This window comes from Symphodus melops, assembly GCF_947650265.1.
Source record: "Symphodus melops genome assembly, chromosome: 4".
Classification (NCBI taxonomy): domain Eukaryota; kingdom Metazoa; phylum Chordata; class Actinopteri; order Labriformes; family Labridae; genus Symphodus; species Symphodus melops.
Window position 1 is genome coordinate 13,862,794 of NC_136694.1, and position 26,139 is coordinate 13,888,932.

Consider the following 26,139-nt stretch of genomic DNA (forward strand, 5'->3'; position numbering starts at 1 on the left):
GATAGTTCAGTTATATAAGGAATTCGTCATTGGCTGATCAGGACATACTCCTGCTAGTTTATGCGCTAAACCAATCAGCCACATTCCTACATGAATATCGATGTCGTATTGACATAAAGTGTTCATTTCAGTCAGCATACCACCTTAAAGTCACCATCTTATTACAACTGGGACACATAATATTTGAAAAGCCTGTTCTTGTGGTCAGATAATAATGTAAAATGCTTGTTTTGCATTGCCTTTAAAGCTTTTACTGACAAATTATTTGACTATTTTTTGGTAAAAACATGTTTTCCCTAAAACCAACATTTATCTGGGAGAAAACCATTGTGATTCTTTTTCTTCCAATAGAGTAAATGCTGCTCTCTTCAGGCCACAAACAGTAATTGCGGTTATTAAAAAGAAGGCTAGACACCTTTGAGTCGCACAGTACCTGGCAACAACACACACTGGTTCTAATGTGCTTGTGACATGAGGACAAAACACATAAACTATTAAAGGGATTTACAGAGGAACTCTAAACTTAATCATCTTTCCTTCCTGCCTTAGTGATGATGATAAATCATCTCTTGTCCGACCCTGCACATCTATAAGGTTTAGCAGCTTTAAATTAAATGTCTCTGCACAGTTCAAATTAAGGACAAAGGGATTAAACAATAATCACTTTCAGTTTGTGCTGCCAATCCACAACATTTCTTTACAAGGAACATGGCTTACCCACAGTCTGTCTAGCAGATCTTTCTTTGGTTCCAGTACATGACAGGTAATTTTATAGGAAATAGATTTTTGTCCAAAATGAGTCAAAACATGTTAAATTCAGCTTTCTTCACTCTTCTTAAGTACAAATGAAAAAAAGAAAAGAAAAAGGGTTTGTACTGTGGTTGAATCAATCCCTGCTCCAAGTGTTGCTCCAAGTGTTTACCATAGTGAGTAAAAACAAAACTAAAACACACTTGTGTTTTCAAATGAATGTATTTAACAAAGCAGATATCAAACAGCAGTACTTAAACAGTTCAAGGATTCAAATGGCAAATGACATGAAAGTTAAGGGAAAAAAAAGTTAGACTGGTGAAGAAAATGGCAACGAAAGTTTGAAGAGATTAACATTGCTATGTCTCTGGAGTAATTTGGTTACGTAGCATAGAGTTAAATTTACTTAAATGATAAAAGTCGATGTAAGAATATACAGACTATTTAAACTTGATGTGACGAAGGTAAACATTTTTATTTCACAAACATTCCAGTTTGTTTTATAGAAAGTTAAATACATCGTTTCAACATAGATTACACAGATGAAATCAATGTGCTTTGAAAAGTTTAGGTGTATGAAAAAAAGCTGAATTCATTCTTTATTCCTTTAAAAAGCATTTACACGGAGACACTGCAGCTTTTGGCTTCTGTTTGTGTAAGAACTGGCACATTGCAAAGGAAACTGTCTTTTCTCTGTTCAAACAATTTCAACTTCGCTCTGATATCAAACAAAAAGTTTCCAGTTTTGTCTGACGCTTCGTCTCTGTGGTGAAGTGTGTGTTGATGACAGTCCCTCATTAGAGAGGAGTCTTGAACATGCAGACAGTAGGCAGGCCCTCCTCTTTAAATCAAGCAGCTGTCGTTACAGTCAGTGGTGCTGCCGGCTGATCTCCTCTTCAAGCCCCTGCCCTCTGTTTGGTGCTGGTGGTTCCCATGTCTCCTCTCAGGCTCCACCTGGAGGTAAGCGTGAACACGGTGTTCTTGTCCTTTAGTGCTACTGAAGTCAATGACTCGACACTCGTATGTGCCCTCATCTGATGGCTTGACACCGGAGAGGCGGAGCTTGTGGGAGATGTTGCTGCCAGCAACTTTTACAACCTTACAATCATCAAAGATAAAAGTATTATTAGTCAAAGCCAGAGTCAAGAGTACTGGGATGTCAGAAATCTTTCACTACCTCCCTTTATAGGGACTATATTCAAATAAAGGACTATATAGTGATCTCATCAGTAAAATGAAAGCAAACTTTAGGCCACTACATTTTTTTGTGCTGCTAAGATCATTGCTCTGTTTTAGTTATAGAAAAATGCAGGATGAACTATTGCCATAAAGGGAATAATTGTCATTAACGGTCGATTTCTAACAAGCAAAACAAATGGCAAAACAAACTAAATAAAGGACTATATAGTGAGCAGTTGTGACTTCCAACACAGTCTCTCATTTTCAAATTGCAAAAGAACATTCTCATAGTTCTGCTTGATATTGTCTTTGCGTTGTGCTCGTTGACATTTGTTGCAGGATCAGACTCACGCTAATTTTGGTGGCATCTTTTGATGTTTCCTCCAGGGGTACAACCTGCACAGAAACGATGAATAAGCAACAGAAGGCTTACCAAGACTACACTTTTCTTAAAACATCTTTTGGTGAAAAATAACTCAGTTAACTGTGTGACTAAAGCAAAACATTACAGTAAGAAACATGTTTGATATCTTAACAAAACAAAGCTTCTAAAGACTAAAGAACCCGTCATTGTAGCTTCTTTAGTGTCAGGTGCTTGAACTGAAATGTATGTTGCTGTGAGTGTGTGTGTGTGTGTGTGTGTGTGTGTGTGTGTGTGTGTGTTTCATCAATGTGCATGTTTGATTGTGTGTGTAGAGCACCGAAATCTAAAGAACCAAGCACATAAGCCTCTGAAAAGCCTGGTGTGTGTGCAGAAGTGTATGCAGAGGCACCGAGGTATTCCATTGGGCATAGGTCTGAATTATGCATGCAGTAGACCGAGATTTTGAAAATCTTTTTCTTTCTCAGTGCCAATTATAGAGTCTAGAGTCACAGCAGGGGAGCAGAGTTCCCTCGTGATGGGAGAGAATCAACCTGTTCCTCCAGTGCAAATCAGCAATTATCCCTTCGCTGCTGTGCCAGGGGGTTTCTGCCATGGCTAATATTGCCTTTTCCCCTGCCTGATATAAAGCGATCTAAAGGTTGAGCTCAAGCATTGTGGTCCTGCATAAATGAAAGCGAAGCTAAAAATGAGCTTTGAGGGATGATAAAAGGTTTAACCTGGATGACATTGACACTGTTTGCAGAGTAAGATAAAAACAGACATCATGTATGAGAAAATAACTGAAGTTTAAAGTTCAGAAAGAAATATCTATTATATCTACTATTATGTACTGCTGTCCTTTGACCTCAATAGAGATTTCTAAAAATGCTGTTTAGTTAGATATAGACAGAATGAAATCAAATGCTCTTAAAAGACGATATATGATATTGGATATAACATTTTATCAGCTATTCAGAGAAAGTTTTAGTTTCTTCTAATATTGTCCTGTTCTACAGAATCAAATACATCTTTATTGTTCTCCAGAGGTGGGATTTTGCCTCGCTAAGGTTCTCCAGATAAAACAGTTAAAAAAAAAACATCCAGTCGGTCAGGAACAGACAAACAGAGCAGCTACATTTACACATTAAAAACAGTTCATAACATGGGTCACATCTCCTCAGTCATTTTGTAAGATTATTGATTAATTAACCTGCAATTTACAGGATTTAATTATATAATAATGATGTACTTAAATAGTTTAAAATATGTCTTATATAATAATAATACTAGTTAAACTACTACTATTAAACTACTTTGAGATATTATGTATTTCATTTGGTTAATCTTAACATCAATGATTGTCACTTGTATTTAAACAAGTGACATTGATTATTGATTACTTCAAGCTTTTTCAACTCTTCATTTGTAGCAACAGGCTAACTGTTCAACGTTTTTTTCATTACCTCTTTCACCTCGTACTTCAACTTATTCAGTTTATTGTCTCAATTACAAATAGCAAGTTTAATTATTTTTCCTAATTACTGTTCACTGTACAGTATATAGTTGCTTTTAAAAATAACTATCAGATCATCCAGCACAAATGTACCTATAACGTATGGTTGACTAAAGGATTGATTGATTGGTTGACAACTTATTTGTTTTGCTACTTTTGTAGTTTATGAAATAGTTCAACTTGACTATTTCAACAATGAGGCCACTTCGTGTCTACTAAGTGTTTACAATCAGAAACAGTTGTTAAGTTACATTTAGCTCACTAAATTGGCAGTTTCTTTATCAGAGGTAATTATTCGTTTCAACACTTTACACACTACTTGTAGCTAACGTCTTCGAAAGGTTTCCATCTCAACTGTTGCCTTTTACGAAAAGCCTCGTCTTTCAGCTGTTACTATCTGCTTTACCTGACAGTTACCACTGTTTTTGTATCATGTTTACCTTTCTTATTCAGTATTTGTTGTCACATGGGGTTAACTATTTCAACTAATACCAATTTTAGCCTACTTTTAAACAGTATACACACTTAAATTACTTTTGTCTCATCTGCTTGCTTGCTATAGCTTTCATGCAATGTTGATTCGACATATGGTTTACATTTAGGTCCAGACCAGACCCCGTGAGGACCCCTGGCACATGTTTTTTGTGTCTGAATCTACAGCCATAAGTTAAAAATGAGCTGAGTCATATTTTGTTCAGGTTGTTTTCCAGCTCATTTTGTGGTTGAAGAGAAAACATCTGCTATCACTGGCAATTTGTCAAATCACAAAAAACATTTGGAAACGTTATCAGTGGATTAAATGACTGAAATGTCTGAGAAAGTTTAGCCCTTCTCACCCTCAGAGTCTGATATAAAAGACTTGAACTGGAAACAATTGACTGACTGTGTCCACCTCATATAAACTCCAAAGACATTGGTCCCATGCTTAATATTGCCACGTGTAAGACGTGCCTCTTCATTATAAATGACAACCTGAAACATTTCTATTTGTAACTTCTTCTTCTCCCAATTGTCAAACCTGGCTCCATGCTATATCCTTTGTGTCTCCTCGACTTAAGCTAATACTTGTAGGACTGTCACACTGGTGACATTTAAGGCCACCCTTCTAAAAGCTTCAAATTGGTCTTGTTGTCTTGTCACAATAAAGAGGAGAAAAGTTGGGTTGCTGGTTTCTCGTTACGCTAGTTGCCTGCTGTTAGCGGGGAACCAGTCAAGTATGTTACCACCTACAAGGAGTTCAACTTGGCACAAAGTCTGGCTTCCTTTTTCGCTGACTGCCACTTGGATGTGACTTTTTTTTCCTTACAGTGACCTGGTTGACTGAGCATTTTACAATTACTGGAAAGGAACTTCCTCAGATTTGTGTCAGGAAAAGTGTATGAATTGACTGCAACATGCTGGAAAAATCGATTTAAATCTGGCTTTTTAGTTGATGACACCATATTTTCAAGTGTAAAAGTAATTTTAAGTCACTAAAAAAAGATCTACATCACGTCAACTTCAAGTCCTTTTTGTTGTTAAACTAAGCTTTCCATGAACCTGCTGGTAACTTAACATCACATCTTACATTATTGGTGATCTGGGACGTCTTCTCTTGTCGTCCGTTGTGGTCCTTGATGTACCACCACTGGATCTCCAGAGAGTAGGAGGGCGAGCCTGCCCCACGGAAGGAACAAGCCATTTCTACATCCTCACCGCTCTGTGTCGTGATGTCATGCGGTACTTCTGTAAAGAGCGCTGAAAGAAAGAAAAATAAAGACAATTAAAAACAGTACTCTACCAACCTGCTGTTACTGCTGTAAAACAGTTGCGAATGTTACCTGGTTTCTATTGTTGGTAATAACCAGCTTCTATAATTATTAAACTATATAATAAATTTACAGATTTGCTACTTAGGCCGAGAACTTCACATTATCTAGATTGGATGCCAGTGAGGGTTGATAAATTCACCACAGATCATTTTCTGATTTTCTGACAATATCCTGCAGATTGTTTATAAGGGAGGCTTCAAGCAAAGCATGCTAAAGCAAAAATGGATACATCAACTGACCCTAAAGTCATGAATCACAATGTTTATAGATAAACTATTATAAAATTAACAAACAATTGGGACTTATTTTTTTTGGAAACCTCAGAATTAAGTAAGTTGATAAGTTGTCCACTTTGAGATGCTACTACATTTATCTTGAAAACTACAGAGAAGGATTTGAAGAGCTTATATTGGTTTGTATTTACTATAATTTACTTTTAATATGAAAAAGGGATGATATATTCACTTTAATTATGCTGTTAGAAGTGGGGTTGGGGTTAACATGGCAGTAAAACATTACATCAAATTAAACCTACAGCAAGGATGGGTTATTTCGTACTGCTCATTTCTGTATGACTGCACATTAAAGGAACGTAAGACTTTCTCATTGTCATCATCTCATTATTGCAGTTTATTCAATTATACTAATTCTAATAAAGATAATACACTGTGTAGAAAACTGTGATCATTTGCATTGATTAAATGTAAGTTTACAGGTTTAAGGATTATTTTTAGTTCCTCCTCCTATCTCTTGTTCTTCTACAGCTTCCCTCTCAGGCTAAACAAAACCATTGATCATGTTTGAGCAGATTTCAGAAATATGACAGGAATATTTGTTTCATCTAATTGACTTGGCCCTCAAGAGTTATGCCCTCAATGCACTGCTGCTCGCAAGTGACTCATTCGTTAGGAGAAAACATACTGCAGGGATAGAGCTGTACAAGAGGCCAGGAAGGAAGAGAAAGGAAGACGAAAGGAGAGAAAGGGTACAACTTTGGTGTCGAGCATGTCGAGAAAGGAAGAGTTGAGAAGGTCAAGTGATAGGAAATACATAATCAAGCTGTAAATCAGTGATCCGCAAATACACACACTTAAAGAAGGAAATAGATGTGTAAATAGCTATGTCACGTTATAATTTACACAGACCTCCAATAACAGGGATTACTGTCCATCCCTGACAAACTAGTCATGTACTGAAAGTCACAACTGCAGTCAGTGATAAATAGACAAACTAACATATGACCCTGAACAAATACAAAGGAAAGTCAGCATATTGAGCATTTGAGACCTTGAAAATGTCTCCTCACTTCAAAGATATGTTATATTGATGTGTTGTATTGCTGAACATGAGTATTCATGGAAACATGGAGCTACTTCATAAGCAGTCCAAACAGTCTTTCACTTCACTCTTCAGTTCAGCTCTTATGTATTCTAGAACATTCTCCTGAGATTGAAGGCAAAAAGTGAAATAAGGCTGTAACAATGTCATGCTATGGTTGTGTTAGTAGCCTAGTGGTTAGTGCACACAATGCACGTACAGAGGCAGTCGTCCACTGTCCTATCTCACCCCCCCCCAAAAAAAAACCAAAAACAAAAAAACTCCAAGTAGTCTTTGAGAAATCTATTAAAGACGTATTTTGTGTGACTGTTCAATCTTCACTGGCAAAACAGCAAATAAAAATAAATCATGAGACAACTAACTATATATATATATATATATATATATATATATATATATATATATATATATATATATATATATATACACTAATGTAGCATTCAGGATCTATTTACAACACAGGTGTCAAACTCCAGTCCTCGAGGGCCAGCTTCCTCAGACTTCTAGATGTCTCCCTGCTCTAACACACCTGCTTTAAACCAATGTGTTGTCATCAAGCTCTGCAGAAGCCTGATAACGAGTCACTCATTGGATTCAGCTGCGTCCAAGCAGGGAGACATCTAACAGTCTGAGGAAGCCGGCCTTCCAGGACTGGAGTTTGACACCCCTGATTTACAAGCTTCGTATAGAGCTGTAATCTCATCAGTGAGGTCTTTGTGAAGTGCACTAGCATATCCTAAAATGATAAGGCGGAACATTGGCGGATCATGGCTTCTTTAATAACTTGAACGGTCACAACTTCTGCAGCCTAGTCCTGTCTGAACATGCGCACTGCCTTGCAGGTGGCATTCAGGAACATCACGTTACATCTCCCCCTTTAAGTTTGGGGCAACACAAACATACAATCTCTTTACATGTTCTAGCCTGCTGTCATAAACAAAATCACCTTTTATCCCAAAATAAATTTCTCTCTCTTTTCTCAAAGATATTGTAATCTATTAACATACATGCAATTATTGAACTCAAGTCTACAGGGTAGTGGGTAGACTGCCACACCCTGAGGGAATGGGAAGGGGTTTATTGTGCCCCGTGGATGATCCACATTCCTCCTATATGTCAAGCCTATCTACTGGTTTCACTACACGCCCACTGCGTGTGATGTTGGCTCTCTTAGGTGATGTCTCAGCAGTAGTCGTATCGGAGACAGGCCAAGCTGGACTAGATGGACTCAGAGTCTGGTCACCACCGTTCTCAGCTGAAGCGGCGGTCTCTGGTGGACGTGATGGAGTCCATTCCCGGTTCACGATCTGCAGATGTCGTCGGTTCCTCCTGGTGACATCTCCTTGTGGTGTCCTTACGACGTATGACCGTGGAGTAGAGCATGACGCCTCGATGACCCCTGTTCCTGTCCATGTCTTTTCAGCGTCGGTTTTCAGCCTTACTCTATCACCAACCTCCAAAACCGGGAGAGGCTTTGCTGAGTACCTCCTGTTGTAGGCGTGCTCATATGCATGCTTGGCCTTAGCATCTTTCTGTCTGACAACGACAAGGTCAGGCCACGCTGGTCTTAGTTGGTTGTTGAGCTTTGGAACTGTTGTGCGTAACCTTCTTCCTTGTAGGAGCCTGGCTGGGCTTTCATTGGTTGGTTCTGTTGCGGTGTCCCGATAACATAAAAGAGCCAATCCGGGGTCAGGCTGTCCCATGATGCTCTTGGCTGTGCGAACAGCCCGTTCAGCCATCCCGTTCGCTTGGGGATAGTACGGACTTGACGTGCAGTGTTTGATGTCGTGCTTTTCTGTAAAAGACTTGAACTGTTCTGAGCTAAATTGGGGGCCATTATCCGTAACCAACTCTTCTGGAATGCCAAAACGTGTGAATATGCTCATCAGTTTAGTTATCACGGCCTGACTGGTAGTCGTGTTGAGACTCAGTATCTCAAGCCATCGTGAGTAATAGTCTATGACAACAAGAAAGTTCTTTCCATTATACTCACATAAATCCGCTGCAAGCTTTTGCCACGGAAGCTCAGGCATCGGCGTTGTGATCAGAGGTTCGCGATGCTGTCCTGGCTTATGCTCATTGCAGTGTGGACATGAGGTGACTTTTTCCTTGATTGACTTACTCATCTTTGGCCACCAGATGGCATCCTTGCATCTTTCTCTACTTTTGTTCAAACCCTGGTGTCCATGGTGAATTCGCTCTAACATCTCAGCTCTCATTGTCTGAGGAATCACGATGCAGTTTCCCTTCTTCACCAGTCCGTGTTTCTCGCTCAGACTGCCTCTCTCTCTGAAAAAGTCCTGAGCTGATCTGGCAACATCTCTCTCATGTCGAGGCCAGCCGGTTCTCACGTACTGTCTGACTAACCTTAAGGACGTGTCATCTGCAGTCTCAGCCCGTATGCGTTCCAGCACTGTTTGAGGCTTCTCGTGTTCCTCCTCGAGGGCATCGACATATGCTTGGACTTCCTCACTCAATCCTGAGTTGTCAGTAGCCGACTCCGGGTGCCTTGACAGTACGTCGGGAACTATCAAATTTTTGCCAGGGATGTACTCAGCTACTGGGTTAAATTTCATTAAGCGAATTAGAAGTCGCTGGCATCTCAAGGGGGTTTTGTCTAGGTCCCTGTGGTTAATTAGAGTCACTAGCGGTTTATGGTCGGTCAGCAGCTTGTAGCTCTCCAGACCGCACAGATAGAGATAGAACTTCTCTGAGGCCCATACGCTAGCGAGACATTCTTTTTCGATTTGCGCATACTTCTTTTCGGCTTCGTTTAGTGTACGCGAGCAGTATGCTACAGGTTTGAGTGTGCCCCCATGGTCTTGAAGCAACACCCCACCCAATCCATAACTGGACGCATCGGCTCCCACTACAGTCGGTAGTTTAGGGTCAAAATACTGTAGCACTGGGGCTGTTGAAATCAGCGCTTTAACTTTGCTGAAGGCATCGTCTTGCTGTGGACCCCACACCCATGCTACATCACTTCTCAGCAGTTGGTTAAGTGGATAGAGGGTTTGCGACAGGCTAGGGATGTATCGACCTACATAGTTAAACATGCCTAACACCCTCCTCAACTCACTCACGTTTGTGGGTTTCTCCAAAGACGTGATAGCGGACACCCTTTCAGGGCTTGGAGATGTTCCATTTTGACTGACGACCTGGCCAAGAAAGTGAATGGATGTCTGCCTGAACTTACATTTCTCGCGGTTTAGTTTTAGGCCTGCCGCACGGATCGTGTCCATGACCCTTTTCAGGTTGCTGTCGTGTTCTTGCATATTTGACCCGTACACCAGAATATCATCCATGTATACAAGAGCTCCTTCATGGTCGCGCAGTAACTCCTGCATTTTTCTCTGGAATATTTCTGGTGCTGAACTGATGCCAAAAGGCAACCTTTTGAAGCAATATCTTCCACTCGGCGTTATGAAAGTGGTTAGCTTTGAGCTCTGCTCGTCTAAAGCGATTTGCCAGAACCCACTGGCTGCGTCGAGGGTTGTATACACTTTGCTACCAGCCAATTTGTGCAGTATGCTATCTGTGGTTGGCAGGATAAACTTTTCCCTTTTCACATTTTCATTTAACTTTGTTAGACCTACACATATTCTAACTTTTCCGTTGGGCTTGACCACAGGCACCATGGGTGCTACCCATTCTGTAGGCTCTGTTACGCGCTCTATTATGCCCATAATCTCCATCCGTTTCAACTCCTCCTCTACCTTGGGTATAAGAGGAATGGGAATGCGGCGAGGTGCTGGTATGCTGTAAGGTTGCGCGCCATCTTTAAGGATTATTTTGACGGGTTCTCCTTTAAGTAGTCCTAACTCCCCAAAAACGCTCACATCCTCAATGTGTTGTATTAGGCCTAGGCGAGCACCAACTGTCCTGCTTAGTAGGTTTTCACATGTAGACTTCACTACTATTACCCTAAAGCAACAGTCTGTGGGTTTGCTCCCCAGCTGGACTCGTGTTTTTGCGAGAAACTGTCCCATCTGCCCTACGTTCCCACCTGGACTCGCCAATTTAGTTTTAACTGGGCTGAGTTTTGGCCTAACACGAAGGCGATTAAATGTAGCTTCGTTCATTACAGTAGTGTCAGCACCTGAATCTATCTTAAAGCTGACAGCTGTATTACCTATCACGAGCGTGGTGCGCCATGGTGGCTCAGTGTCTGAAATGACTTCATCTAAGCCTTCTTCCGCTGCCATATTATCACGCGTTTTCTCTTCTAGTGACCCAAAGAATAGTGTGTTTACTTCCTCAGTCAGTTCTTGAACCATTTTGGTTTTGCACTTAGCTGCGAAATGACCTATTTTCCGACATTTATTGCATGCTCTGTCTTTGGCTGGACATTTGTCTCTCTCGTGCCTGCGCCCGCATCTACCACAGTTTTGTCTCTCCTCTTCGCGACCGCCATTTGCCTCGGCCTGTTTCATCTTCCACGTGCCCTGCGGGTACCTGTTTACTTCGTCCACGTGTCCTGTAGCTGCGTCCTCGCTATTCTGTAGCTTTACTAGCTCGGAGTGTCTTGCCATTTCGGCCGCTGATCTTAGAGTGAGGTCTTTTGTCATCTGGAGCTTGAGTGAGATTTCTTTATCTTTAACTCCTATCACAAGTCTATCCCTTATTTCCTCCTCTTTGTCTCTGAAGTCACAGTGGGCGGCTAGCTCATACAAGTGACGAATGTACTGTTCGACAGACTCACCCGCCTCCTGAGTGCGTGAGTGAAAACGAGCTCTCTCGAATATCACGTTTCTTTTTGGGACAAAATGGTCGTCAAATTTGCCCAACACGGTCTCAAAGTCTTCATCATCCTCACCAATTTCGAAGTGGAACGAGTTGAACACTTGTTCAGCATCTGGACCCATTGAATATATCAATGCGGAGACTTGGACTGCTTGCTCCTCGATGTTCAGCTTCGTTGCAACTCGGTACCTGGAGAAACGTTTCTTCCAGTCGGGCCAGTTCTCCGGTTTCGCGAAGTTAAACTGCTCCGGCGCCGAAAACTTTGCCATATTGTTCTAGTTAACTTTAACTTCTGACACCATGTGAAGTGCACTAGCATATCCTAAAATGATAAGGCGGAACATTGGCGGATCATGGCTTCTTTAATAACTTGAACGGTCACAACTTCTGCAGCCTAGTCCTGTCTGAACATGCGCACTGCCTTGCAGGTGGCATTCAGGAACATCACGTTACAGTCTTCAATAACCAAGTTGGTCAGCTTTAGAAAATACTAAAGAAGGAGTTGAATGTTTATTGTCCTCTTGTGATACATGTGTTTTCTTGCAAATTATTAGCTTTTTCTTCTTTTGTGGTTTCTAATCATTGTTTTCCAAGATCCACTTCCTGGTTAAGGACGGTGCTCTGATAAACACGCGCACTTGAAAGCCTCTTGCTCCACCAGGTGTTGGCAATGTGGATTGTACCAAGTGAGACTCTCAGTGAGAGAGGGACATTGATACATCTCTTTGTGAAATGTGTTTAGAATAAGCTGTTTAATGAACATTAGCTTGAAGACTATACCTTACCCTTGCATAGATTTTAATGCTTGAAGGAAAAGACTGATGTTAACAATAAACTTAACAACGTTAAGAGTTAGTTGAACGTTATACTTCCACATAGCAAAATGGTTTAGTCAGGAAGTATTTATGCTTCAGTTTGACACCTGTGGGATCTTGTCTGTTGACTGTTATCCTCCTTGAATGTGAGTCTTCTCCATTTTGACACGTTTCATGTTTAGTGTAAGTATAACAAAGCTCCAATTAAAAATCCTGTACTTTTGTATTAACTTACATCCTGATCAACAGGGTTTTAAATCTTTTTTCAAGAAAATCTTTTGGGCTCTTTATTTGAAAGGGACAACCGAATATACTGTAGGTAGAAAACGTGGGAAAAGGGAGTGGGGATGACATCCACCATGGGGTGCTGCTCTTCCAACTGAGCTAAAGCAGCACCCCACAGTTAGAAATCTTTCCTCTGACACTATTATGTAACTTGTCCAACATCTTGTTCAGTGCACAGTGTGATACATTTTCTGGGACAGTTTCCTGTGGCGCTACAGTAGGTCTACATGTTTCAGAGTTGCACTATTGACTGTAATCACAGCTGGTAAAATCATTCACCTTCATCTGATCATGCATGTCCTTTCTAATGACAGGAAATGTAGGATACAAAATGAAATGACAAGAAAATTTTGAATTATTCAGTTTAACTTACACTGCCAAATGAATGAAATGTATTTATAAGAGGGAGAGGAACATGCCTCCAACTACTGATTGTTTTACAAAATACATTTTAAGAAGCTCTTATAGTGCCTTTTCAACGTGCCCAAAAACGATTGCTCCCTCTTCTGCTGCATGGTCTGCGTTCACATTTGTAACATTGTCACTTATCTGAGGACACTTGCATAATGTCTGATACAGCAGGTGGCTAATACACCTATATGTTATTATTCAGGTCTGCCAACTTTATCCCGAATGCCTGACAATGGAAACAAGAAGGTAAGTCTAAATTTATCACAGTGTCTTGTAATAATGTGGTTTAAACATATGGTGCCAACGCTGAAGCCTAGAAAAGCAGAAAACTTCACTGTGCATGAAAAATACATTGGCCAAACAACAAGGGAAAGCCTTTCAATCATCTGCGTTTTCTTAGTTTTTGATGCAGCAACTGTCAGTTTTTTTTTTCTGTTGTCCTTGAGATACAGTATGAACATGCAGTGACAGAATAAACAGACTAAAAGACAAAGAAAGGAGCGACAAGTGAGAACAAAAAAGGCTGCAATGAAGATCCAATTAGAAAAAAAACTGAGCTGCATCTCAGAATAAAAGAGAGAAAGCAGGGGTGGATGTGGCTTTATGGTGGAGTTGGTTGTCTCACAACTCAACTCCGGCACACACATGGCGAAGTGTTCTTGCACTGAACCCTCGAATTGTTCCACCTGAAAACCTGGTGTGTATGATTGGATGGACACTTTCTGTCAATGTGACATATTGTGTAAACTTGCTTGGTGTAGACGGTTGCTGGTGACTTAATGAGGCTTTCATAGTCTTCCCAGTCATTTAAGGGATACTTCACCCATTTACATGAAGCTGTGTATCATTAGAAACATGGTAGTAGTGTTGAATGATCGTGAATCCAACCCTCATTTTGCCCTGAGACGAGAAAAATTTAATTGAAAGTTTTTAATCACATGATGCAAAAAGCGTCATATTGCATCACATGAAGAAAACTTCCAGGCAAAGAAAAACATATTTTTCTCGTCTCAGGGCAAAATGAGGGTTGGATTCATGACCATTCAACACTACTACCATGTTTCTAATGATACAAAGCTTCATGTAAATGGGTGAAGTATCCATTTAAAGTTGTAGCATATGAAGTCAAGGAGAGAAGTGTGCGTGGAGTCCTGACATATACCCAGGAGTATAGAGCTTCAGTAGGACAGGCTTACAGCTGCAAGGTAACGCCTGCACTTTCACATTATCCCAGCCAATAAGACCTAGTTTTGCAGTTATCTGCTCCTTTTTTCTGTTTAAACCCTTTCACTGCACCTCAAAAACATTTTGAGTCTTGTTAAAAACAAATTACTTTTCTCTCTCCCTTTTGTTTCCCTCTTTAATCCAAAATTTCTACCCATTAGAGGCTCCATCTATCTCATTTTTTTCTGTAATATCACATAGCTTTCTGTTTTAATTCACTTTCTCTCCTCATTTCTCCTCTCTCCCCTCTCCCCTAAGCTTGCGGTCTGTGTCTGTTGCCTCGCTGCTGTGTGGCATAAAGAGATGCTTCCAGCCTATACATTTCCTGGAGTTGTCTCTGGCACGCGCTGAGCATCCTGAGAGAGCGTTAGTGTTTTTGTCTCTTCACAGCGCATGGTGCCCTATGGCTTGTCATAATACAGTGTATGTGTGGAGTTGTACATTAAAATTATTAAAATGAAGCCATGAGACGTTTCAGTTTTCATATGAGCAAGGACCCTCGGTGCATTTACAAGAGAGGTGTGTGGACAGTAGACCTTCCATGGGAGAGACTGAATGGTTTATTAAATATAGTATGTTGTTTTTACAAAGTTAAGCATGTTTATGCCTTTCCTGTTGAATCTTATAACACTTAGCGTTCATCCACTTCCCAGCTAATGGCACTATTACCAAAAGAGGACTTAATGCTAACTTATTAGCTTCAATTGTCTAGTTAGTAGCTCTACTGTATAATCCTTAAACTGAGACATTTACAGTGTCACAGCAGCAAAGCAGGATAGTCAGCAGAAGAAAGAGCACACAGTGCAAAATTAAATTAAATACAAATATACATCGCTATAAATAGTCAGTAACAGGGCTACAGTTATAAGTTTGAGATGTAAGTCAGTATAAACAAAACACTATTATGCACACAGTGCATTCAAGGATGAACATATTATATGGTATATGGTTGTGTTTTTGGTTGCAGATCAAAACACAAGCAACAAAGTGATTAAGATTTGTGTTATTCCTAAACATTTTCCAACCTGGAAAAAAAACTGTAAAGAATTAGCATACTTATGCCTGATAGTTAGAACCTCTTCAATGATCATTTTGTAACATCACATCATTGTAACACACACTAGCATTTTCTTATTAGAGCATCCCTTAATATGTCATTAAAAGTAAAATAGTTTTAAAAGTTCTAATTTATATGTTCTGATTGTTTTATAAGACACTCTCTACAAGATCTCAGAGTACATCTCAAACCAAATCATGCTTGCCTAAAGTAACTTCCCACCTTCCTGCCTCTCTGGTCTTGGTCCTCCTCCTCCTCAGGGCTTTATCGATCTCACAGTTGTCAGATTGCCTCTCAGTTTGAAATGCAGGGTCCCTCCTCAACCTGTCTGCTAAACACAACTTGTTGACAAACAGACTGCCTTCCTGTGAGCGCTATGTCAATGTCTGGACCTGACAAGCCTGCTTAGCAGATATCTAACAGTTTCCTTAATCACAGCAGCTTCACCAGAAATCAATCCAGTAACCTTGGTGGAATGCTAAATCAACACAAACGCTGACTCCACTGATACGTTTTCAGCCCTGGACTGAGGGAGACAGTGAAAATGTGTTTTTGGTGAGGAAATGAACTTCCAGAGAAAACACACTGAATCTTACATATTTTATTTTATCGCCGACACATGATTGGTTTGTCTTTTAACAGAGGCAGGATACCCTCATTTGAAGGTGCAACTACAGTAATTCTACTTTTAAAATTCCTCCTCTGCTTTTTCAACTACATTGCTCAGAAAACACTGATATAAGAACACAGTGGCTGCTTGTGTTATTCACTGAAGACTCTTTAATAATAGATGGGCAGGAGAAAACAATGGAAGTAGGCGGATGCAGTGAAGAAAACTATGTAGAATACAAATGCTCCTGGACTTCTCAAACCCAAACCTCGTCTTCATATGTTGTTCAGATCCCAGGCAGAATGAGAAATAAATGAAGCCTGAGAGCCAGTGGGAGGTCATGCATACACCCCACCTCCCTGCTGAAGAGAAAGCTTGAACTGTTTGAAACTAAATTACAAATGGCTTATTAGCAAGGACAAGAAGCAAGGGTGACACCCGTATTTTTGCTTGTCCATGTGAGTGAGAGATTGTCTGTGAGCGAGATGAAGGAAAGCTCGTCGCCAACCTTCTGTACAAGCATCTGTTTTTTAGTCGGGCCATTAAAGGAGAAGACATTTCTATGTTTTCTTGCACATCACTTGGAAAAGAAAAAACAACAAACTGTTACAGTGCGTGTTTTAGTTCCATTCTTTAAGAAAAGCTCAACAGCCATTAATGGTGACATTTAATTTTGGGGGACAACTTTAAGTTGATTAATACACTTTTTTAGAACTTACTGTAGTTTATTAACTAGCACCAGAATTGTGCGAGGTGAATTGATATAAACTGTAATTCTGGTTAATTAAATTGGCCATGGTATGCCTCACTGATCTTTAACACTTTCTGGATAACAGGGGAGCTCAATGGCACAGTGTTTTCACGACTTATTTGAAATTCAAATCTCCAATAGAAACGGGAATAAATAGATATTCATAAACCTATGAAAAACACAGTCTCTGATTATGTTCACAAAATGCAGCTGCCTGTGGTATAGAAATTTCACTCAAGGCAGTGGAGTATAGTGGTTGACGAGTGCACACATCCTGCAACAGTCCAAATGATTTCCATTAAAGATCCACTGATTACCTTTCCAAGGTTTGATATTATCACGCTGTGTCGTTCTGATTCTGTCCAATTCCCAGATTTCTTTGAATTTGTACATTTCTTAAATGTTGTAACTTGATTTATTTATTAAAATGTTTGAGCAGTTGCAGCTGTTATTGTGCACCACTGAAGAAAAAATAAAACAAATATCATGAAATATGGAGTGGCAAAAATCAAGTCATGCAAGATAAGAAGCAAAGAGAATATACGAAACAAAGAGGGCAAAGAATGGAAGAGAGAGAGAGAGCATTTCTACTACTAGAGGCATTTCTTATCAAGCACGTGTAGTCTAAATAATTGTAAAAAATCTTCTCCAGGTTTAGAACAAACATCTTTCACCTGAGAAGTTTCCACATTGAGAGACTGCTCGTAAAGTCAGTCATTAACTCAGCACCTTCATTTGAGCCAGAGCAATGATTCATTGAATCTGACACAGTGAATACATAACCATAAATGTCCTGCTTGAAGTTGTAACTTCGTCCTGTAATGAATGTAAATCACCTGTAAACAGAATCCCTGAGAGAAAAGGTATTTCTCTAACTTGATGAATGGGTTTAATAATGAGGGAAGCCCCAGAGGGGGTTAAAGAGGACCTCCTGTTGTAAACAAACCTCCTGCAGATATCCATCCTGATCTAAAAAGCTTTAATCTGCAGTGCATGCACATAGCAAACAAGAGAAATAACACTTTCAATGTGTTAAAAACCTTCAGGGCATGAATAAATGTTTGATGGTTAGGGGTTTTCTTTTTATCCAATACAAACAAAAAGACATTGCGTGTTTTGGTAGATCATCTGCTGTGAAACAATTCGTAAAATATAAAAAAACATGATTACTGCTGTCAACCTTCTTACTGTGCTACAGGCCTTAAACAACACATTTAAGCAACAACCTATAACCAATTGTGGAAAAATCCCATTCACACAGATAAACCTAATAAAAATAAAAGATGCTGTGTTTATTTCAGAACCAGCGTTGAGGCAAACAGACAGCAGCTTCCTTAGGGAAATATTTGCATGCTGGGAGACCTTCAGCCTCATTTCAAGGTGGAAGGTAAAATAATGAATTAAGAACAGAGCAGGTAATCAAGCTGGCAGCTGTCTGCCTGTGACTAGCGATACTCCCGGCCTCCAGAGTGAATTTTTCATAGCCCATGGGAGCAAAGACTCAGAAGCTATTTCTGTGGCTACTCCCTGTATAAGGCAACATATAGTAGTATAGTGTTGTTGACAACACACACCAAGTCTCAGAGCAATTTTGGAGAAAGCAAGGTGTACTCCATCTGGAGTCCTTTGGGATGAAAGACAACATTATGTTCTGTTACAGTATGTTGCCCTTGAGAACCTTTAAGTGACGGTGTGTATGGTTTTATGAGGAAGGACAGCCGAGTGCGTCAGAGACCGAGCAGCTACATGGTGTGTCCAGTCTGCTGCAAAGCAAAGAAATAATCTGGTAGCTCTGTTTTACCTTAGATGACGGATTCTAATGTGAAGGTGAAATAATAACCCATTTTAGTTCAAGTGAATCACAACAAACCTCCCTGAACTGTACCAAGATGTGGAACATTTCTTCAAATCCAGGATCTGTTTGTTAGAATCACATTGAAATAAACGTTTGATTTTTAAATCTGGATTCAGAATTTAGATGTAGTGATTTTTAATCACATTTTAGATGCACAAACTTTAAGCTCATGCTCACATAAATTCTAAACAAAAAGTTCTCATGGCTATGGTTAAATGTTTGCACAGCTTCATGTAAACTGGACAATTTCCAGAATATTCCTTTTCTGTTATCATGTAGGTAGATGATTGGGAATTTTCTGAAGTTGTTAAAAAGCATTGGGTAAAGAATGCTGTTTGTCTTTCTGTATAATGTTCTTTTCTTTTGGACACACATAGACAACATAGAAGGAAATGGAGAGCAAAAATATTCAGATTTGAAACCTTACCCCTAATTACTACGATTGAACTTAAAATGTTTCAATAAACTCCTGCTTTAGAATCAAGTTATGATATCACTATTATTCTGTATTTACCATCAATGTCTACTGTATGAAACTACAGGTGTTTATGTCCAACACAAAAGGTCTAAGACTTGGTGCTTAGAGTGAATCGGTGAACTCTTTCCTATGTAACTTTATTTGATTAAATTACTTGACAGTACTGTAACTAACAATTATCCTCTGACTGCAACGACTATCTCAATAGCCAGAAAATGTAACGAACGGAGAACAAATCAAATGAAAAGGCCAAAATCAACTCCCAGTTTTTGATTGCTGGTCAGACAAAAAGCTCTGGTTACACTGTTTCCCTGAGGTTAACACTGGGATAAATCTCACCTTGAGATCTAAAAAAGATGAACATTCTAAAACAATAAGCCTAATCTAAATATTAATCTAAAATGCTTTAATTTGTAAAAGTGAAAACATGCTGGTTGCAGCCATTGATTTAATTCTACTTTACTGGATAAACCTTAGACAGAAAACGATGCTTAATGACAGGATTTATAACCTTTTTGTACATTCATACTGATTTCATAGCATATAACAGGGAAATATTTAAGCACATGACAAGTGTGTCACTAGATGACAACATCACTATAACAGTCAGCTGTCCCTTCAGGTTTTGACAGGTTGAAATGTACTTCTTAATTTACTCTTTTCCAGTATCCTCGATACACCTTGTTTAACTGTCCTCCTCTCTCCTACTGAGCCTCTGCCAGCAACCTGCACCGTGACAGCATGACTGTACAATCTGTTTCCTGCCTCACCCACACAGACACACGCAGTCAGAGCCTCCATTAAATTGAAAGCCTATGCAAACTGTTGGGGCTGGACGTCCTCATTAAGAGGACACCAAGCAGCGGCCTGGCAGAGGATCCCAGACACTTTGGAGGCCTAATGAATCAGTACACGCCCCCTCACAGAGAGAGTGCTACTACGCTGGCTTTGGATAACAGGAAAAAGGGCTGCTAAAGTGAGCAATAACATTCCCATGTCCTCCACCTAAGTTATTGGGTCAGGAAATGACTCTGAAACCAAGTGGGGCTCCTGATCACTTTATTGTCTTCAACAACAAAACCTCACAATAGGACACACATGCACAAACAGCAACCTCCCACAATGCGTTGAAAGTATTGATCAATATAACCTGGTTGTTTTTCTTCACACATAAGAGCTATAATTTAGCGTCAGACATGACTCAATCTTCACTTCAGCTGAAGTGGGATCAGGGGATAGATACACTCATTTTGAAAAAATGATCCAGGGTTGGATCTAACAATCTTTCTTGCACAACAGTGCAACCAGCCTTTTTACTCTGTATGAAGGCTGAGCTCCCCTCTGCTTGGGCAATTTAGAAGAGAAAAAGAAAAAAAGATCCTGAGCATTTCTTAACCACAATAATTACATAAAGAGAAAATTGGTTACTTTAGTTTTGTTTTCTCCGTCACATTTTTAAAACCTTAGCAGTTCTTTTCCTGAGGAGTTTTCACTCTTGTTAGGACTGCACACCCAGAGGCATTTCTTCTTCTTCATGGCCAGTCTGAGACTCGACGATTATAGCCGATTCTAATTAACTCCCTCTGGGAGGAATGCTGCTAATTGATTTTCCAACCTGCCCAAGACAGTCAATCTATTTGGAACTGCTGCGCACATGCCGCATTCATTTATAGTGATTGAGCTAGAACTAACTCGCGAAGCAGAAAAGCGTCAAGGGACAACTGGTGAGACAGTGATGAAGTGGTTATCACATGTTTTAATTAGATAACAGGAAATCTATGAGTGGGGCTGCTGCAGGAAGTGCTTTAAAAAGGCAGATCAAGCTCATCATACAAATGCATCAGCAATGTAGAGAAGGATGAGAATGGCTAAAGTTTGTCCAGGTTGACAAAAGTATGAATTTATTTGTAAAACGCGGTACTCTGTATCTAAAGTATTTAGGAAACGGTTACAATGTTGCCTGGGTAGCTATCTTAATCCTTACCATTAAAAGTGCATTTGAGAAAGCCATCACATCAGGTAAAAATATATTAGTCTGACCTGCCCTGTATACAAACTAACAGCCAGTGTTAGGACATTCTTAAGTAATGTGAGTCTTTACTTACCCATCATTTTTCATCATATTAACTTTGTATTAGTCCTTCATGAGCTGTGATTTTTCTCAAGCTTTCTTTTTTCACATTGTTTTTTTTAATTGACTTTCACTTACACAATTCCATATCATGTCAGAACATCCATTGTGCTTCTCACCATAAATCACTCTGCTTAAAACATTAAATGAAGGCCTATTCCACAAAAACTAGATTTTTGTTTACTGCACAGGTAAACCCAACAGGTTCTCCAACTTCATCCTGAAACCACTGTAACAATCCCAATGCCTTCAAAAAAGATCAGCACAATTTGTACATTTTTTACATTGCATAGCCTTGGCCCATCTTAACTCTGGTAAATTACCAGGGTGACAAAAGAACTGGTCATTTGTGGCAGTGTACTATAACCATATAGAAACCAAAAGCCTTTTTTTTGTTTTTGCTTAAGTGTCGGCCATACCTGAGTTAAAGCAGTGTTTTTACACAAAACATAGCCTAGAAGAACTATAATCATTTTAAGACATTCCGATCAGCAGTTAATCTTGTCCTTTTATAAACCATGCTGTTCTTGTTTTTGTTAAACGAAGGTTGTGTTCAAACTAACTTTAAATCTTTGAATTTGTGGAAAATAAATTTCGCTGGATAAACTTCGCAAGTTGATAAAAAGTGATATCTGTAACACATTTAATCAACTACTTTTAATGGGAATAGTGCTGAAGTTTAAGTAATCCCCTAGACGTCATGGATTTTTGTTTTTTTTTACGGACAACATCGACACTTAGAACTGTCATCTAAATAACAGCAAGAATGAACTCTAGGCTTATGAAAGAAAATAACCACCAGGTGAACAACAATCATTGTTCACTCAACCCCACCCAGTCACTCCCTCTCATGAGTGATAATATAATTATACAGATATGAGAAGCCTAATCCTCCAGTCATACTTCCACCGACAGCAGGAGACAAACAGCTCACCATTTCCAGAGACGTGATTATCCACATCGCCGTGTCCGACGATGAGCGCTGCGTTAAGTTGAACGTAAAGTCCCGCGTACTGCAAAATCCTTAATATCAATCCATAGGCTCCCATTTTTCCGCCGGGTTCACAAGAAGTCGTATGATATACTAAAATATGGTGGACAGCATCAACAAGATATCCCCACCTGCGTCTCCGAACAGCCGTCACATTCATAAAGCTGAGCGGAGGCTGGAGGAGAGACGCTGCTGCTCCGCGCGGCTCTGCGGGAGGAGATGATGATGATGATGATGAAGATGATGATGAAGATGATGATGCGACCGACGGAGGCGGAGGGAGACGCAGGTGCAGCGCCGAACACTGACGGTCAATTAGGCGGAGGCATCTCACGATATATTAACTTTCATTGTTGCATATTGTCATTTGGAATCCTGTTACCTCACTTCCGTAGCTCCTCAGTGATGTCTGTTTTAGTAGGCTATTGGAAATAGTCTATGACAATCTACGTGTTAGCGATAGGCTACTGAATTAGTTTACAGTGGAATATTATATTTATATTTTGATATCTTAGTCAATGATTTTGGTAAAGGTTCAATTATGATGAGTTGCATAAATTGAAATAGGCTACAACTTGACAACAAGAACTAACTTACATTTCTTGCAAAGTTTGGCTGTTACTCCAAAACAGCCTATTGAAAACTCAACTCAAGCGCTAACTAAACAGTGTAAAACCCCTGTTTGTATGGCCACATTTAGCCGTATTAAAACACAAGACTATCTGGTCCCACTACTCCTTCCTCGTCTCCAGTGATTTTGTCAAACCTGGAGTCTGAAGCAGTAAACCCCACTACACCCAGTACTGTACAGAACACATTAATCAGCATTTCCAGAGTCAAAAGAAAGGAATGCTACCACAATAACTCATCCATACCGTCCTATGTTTTTGCTACTCTGCTATGTGTAGGGTGTGAAGCGTATATATCTGTGGCGAGATAAACTGCAGTACGAAAAAGAATCACTTTCCGTGTGACAGTACAACATGGACAAACAAAATGCAGCGCGTTTAAATATCTAATGGATTTTGAGATTAATTTCAATTCTGTTTTTGTTTTCCTTCTCTATCCAATGTCCTCTCAATTGAAGGTAGAAGCCCCAAAATAAATATGAGAAAAGGTTACTAATCCAGAAACAGCTGTTGTATAAAAAGAAGTAATGCACACATCAGAGCCAATAAACTTCTGCTTCCTGACATAATAAAACCACGTGTGACCTTGATGTGACTGTTATGGGGCCAAAACGCCTGCACTGTTATTAGCATGCAGAGGGTTTGCAACCTCTTCATGGCCATATGGAAATGAGTCATTTGCTTTAAAGGGTAGATGCTGTGAAGACCTAAATAGAATGTTTAGGGAGCCTTAACAAGTACACCTGTGAGTGGTGAAGCAGAACCAAAGTAGATATTAAGGTCTGTGTTGAGCAGCTGATAGGGAAAACGCAGCTTGAGCTTAGCTGAAAGGAGTGGCTTCTAGCAAGTGTTTCTTTCTGCCAGTTTGACAGCCAAAAGATCCACAATTAGCTGAAATTGATTTTTTTGTCTCATAGTTGCAATAACTAAAAATGTCGGTCCATGTCATGTATGGTATTTTACTTCATTTCACAATATTTATCACTGTCAAATACAGGTTGTAGAGACTCAGTTTTTTTTTCCATTTAAGTATCTTGCAATATCAAAGATCCCACAGGACGACTGTCATAAAACAAAGAATTCGGCCATAGCATTTTTAATGACATTTATCTTCTGGGGAAAACCATTCATTAGAATTACAGTTTGAACATTAAGTCGTTAAATATGTTATTTTTATTTTAGATCAACCTCGTTTATATGATCCCACATGAGGCCATAAAACAAATTTGTGTGCTTCAATTTTAATGAGGTGTTTAATGTCAAGGCAACTGCTGTCATTTGTTCATGCAAGCAACACTGGAAGATGGTTTGCTTTGAATTTTAAGACGTGAAAAGCCTGCTCCATCATTGGAGTTAACTGAAATCAATTTACTGCCTCAAAATATATAGTTAACCTGAGGTCGTAGGAACTTCTACATGTTTTAGCTGTGTGCCTGGTCCAAAAGAGGCAGGTTATTTTCCCGATTGACTGGCGCTGCTGTCTGCTTCCTTCTTATGGGTGTCAACCAGGCAACATAGCCTTAAAAACTTTGATGAATTTGAAGGTGATGTATGCAGACTTGAGCCCTGAAGATGGACACAACACCTGTCTGCTACAGTAGCTCTGAGCTCAGCACCTTCACAGAGCTAACAAGCTCAGACAGCCTAAGCCAGAGATACTGTGTGTGCGTGTGTGCGTGTTGGAGATCATGGTAATAGAGCACAGGGCCTGTTACAAAGTAAAATGAACGAAGTGAACTGGGAGAATGACTCAACCAGGGAGTGGATTTCAAAGCCGGCAGCTTCCATAGCTGCTTCTTGACATCCATTATTTATTGAGTTCTCTTTGACACATTCAGCTGCTTCTTTAGCACAGAGGGAGTATGCTCTTTTTTGAGTCAATCAAGGCAATCAGAAGAAATGTTTTGCGAAATAATTCATTTTAACCTGTAACACTGAATAATTATTGCGTCATTCTTAGACATTTTATTTCTCAGTGCATTACAACATTATTTTTAAATACAGGTTAATCATTACCCATTCACTTCCTGAAATTTGTTTCAGGTAAATGGCTCCATCAACTAATATGTTCACCACATCAAAAGACCAAAAAAAAAAAAGTTTCCCAGAGTTCTAACTTTTATTTCAAAATAATAATAAAAAAGAAAAGTTAAATAAACCTCAATGTCCCTTGTATATCTCAATGACAGCAGTGTGATAATGTCCATCCATCCATTTTTAGCGGCTTATCTAGGGCTGGGTCGAGGGGGTAGCAGTCGAAGCAGAGACGCCCAGACTTCCCTCACCCCAGACACTTCCTCCATCTTGGGACCCCGAGGCGTTCCCAAGCCAGCCGAGACATCCAGTGGACTCTCCAGCGTGTCCTGGGTCTACAATGAGTCCTCCTCCCCCCAGCAAACACGTACAGTTGGGGCCCATATGGGCCTCACTTGGGCTGGTTGGGCTTTGGGTGGGCATGGGCTTAGAGTGGGCTTCATTGTTGGGCCCCAAATGGGCAGTAGGTGGGCAGTAGACCCTGTCAACACACCCATGCGGGGCCCATGTGGGTCAGATATGGGCTGGTGAATGGGCCCCATCTGGGCGGCCCAGCTCGGTCCTGGTTAATTTTGTCCGGGCCCTGTCAAAACACCCATGCGGGGAACCATGTGGGTCAGATATGGGCTGGTGAATGGGCCCCATCTGGGCAGCCCAGCCGGGTCCCGGTTAATTTTGTCCGGGGGTTCCATGGTGGCCCCATGTGGGCAAGCCCAGATGGGCTCAAGGTGGGCATTACATGGGCCCTAGCTTAGAGCCACATGGGCCACCCAGGTTTCTCCTATCTGGGGCCCAAACCGGGACTGTCACTAGGATTTACATTTATCATTTACATGACACCGGGAACAGGTCAGACTTACTGTCAGCAATGCGAACCAGATTCTTGCTCCAGTCATTCCCAGGGAGGCTGATGAGTAGTCCGATAGTTGGAACGCACCCTCCGATCCCTCGGTCTTCAGCTTGACGGCCTCCCTTACTTCAGGTGTCCACCACCGGGTTCAGGGATTGCCGCCACAACAGGCACCAGAGACCCTGCAACCACAGCTCAGAGCAGCTGCTTTGATAATGGAGGTGGAGAACATGGTCCACTCAGACTCAATGTCTCCATCCTTCCCTGGGATCTGTCTCTTCCCGAGACGGCCCAAAGGCGTAGTGACCCTCTCGTTTACC

The 26,139-nt window shown here is 40.3% G+C and overlaps 1 protein-coding gene across 1 annotated transcript; it reads right to left on the minus strand.

Moving 5' to 3' along the window:
- Position 1: 1 nt before the first annotated feature.
- Positions 2–22,512, minus strand: vstm2lb (V-set and transmembrane domain containing 2 like b). Its single transcript, XM_079340648.1, has 4 exons — positions 22,250–22,512; positions 5,374–5,543; positions 2,281–2,325; positions 2–1,848 (listed from the first exon to the last, which is right to left on the minus strand). The coding sequence occupies exons 1-4, from the start codon at positions 22,464–22,466 to the stop codon at positions 1,594–1,596; spliced, it is 687 nt and encodes a 228-aa protein (XP_079196774.1). The 5' UTR covers positions 22,467–22,512; the 3' UTR covers positions 2–1,593.
- Positions 22,513–26,139: the final 3,627 nt, after the last annotated feature.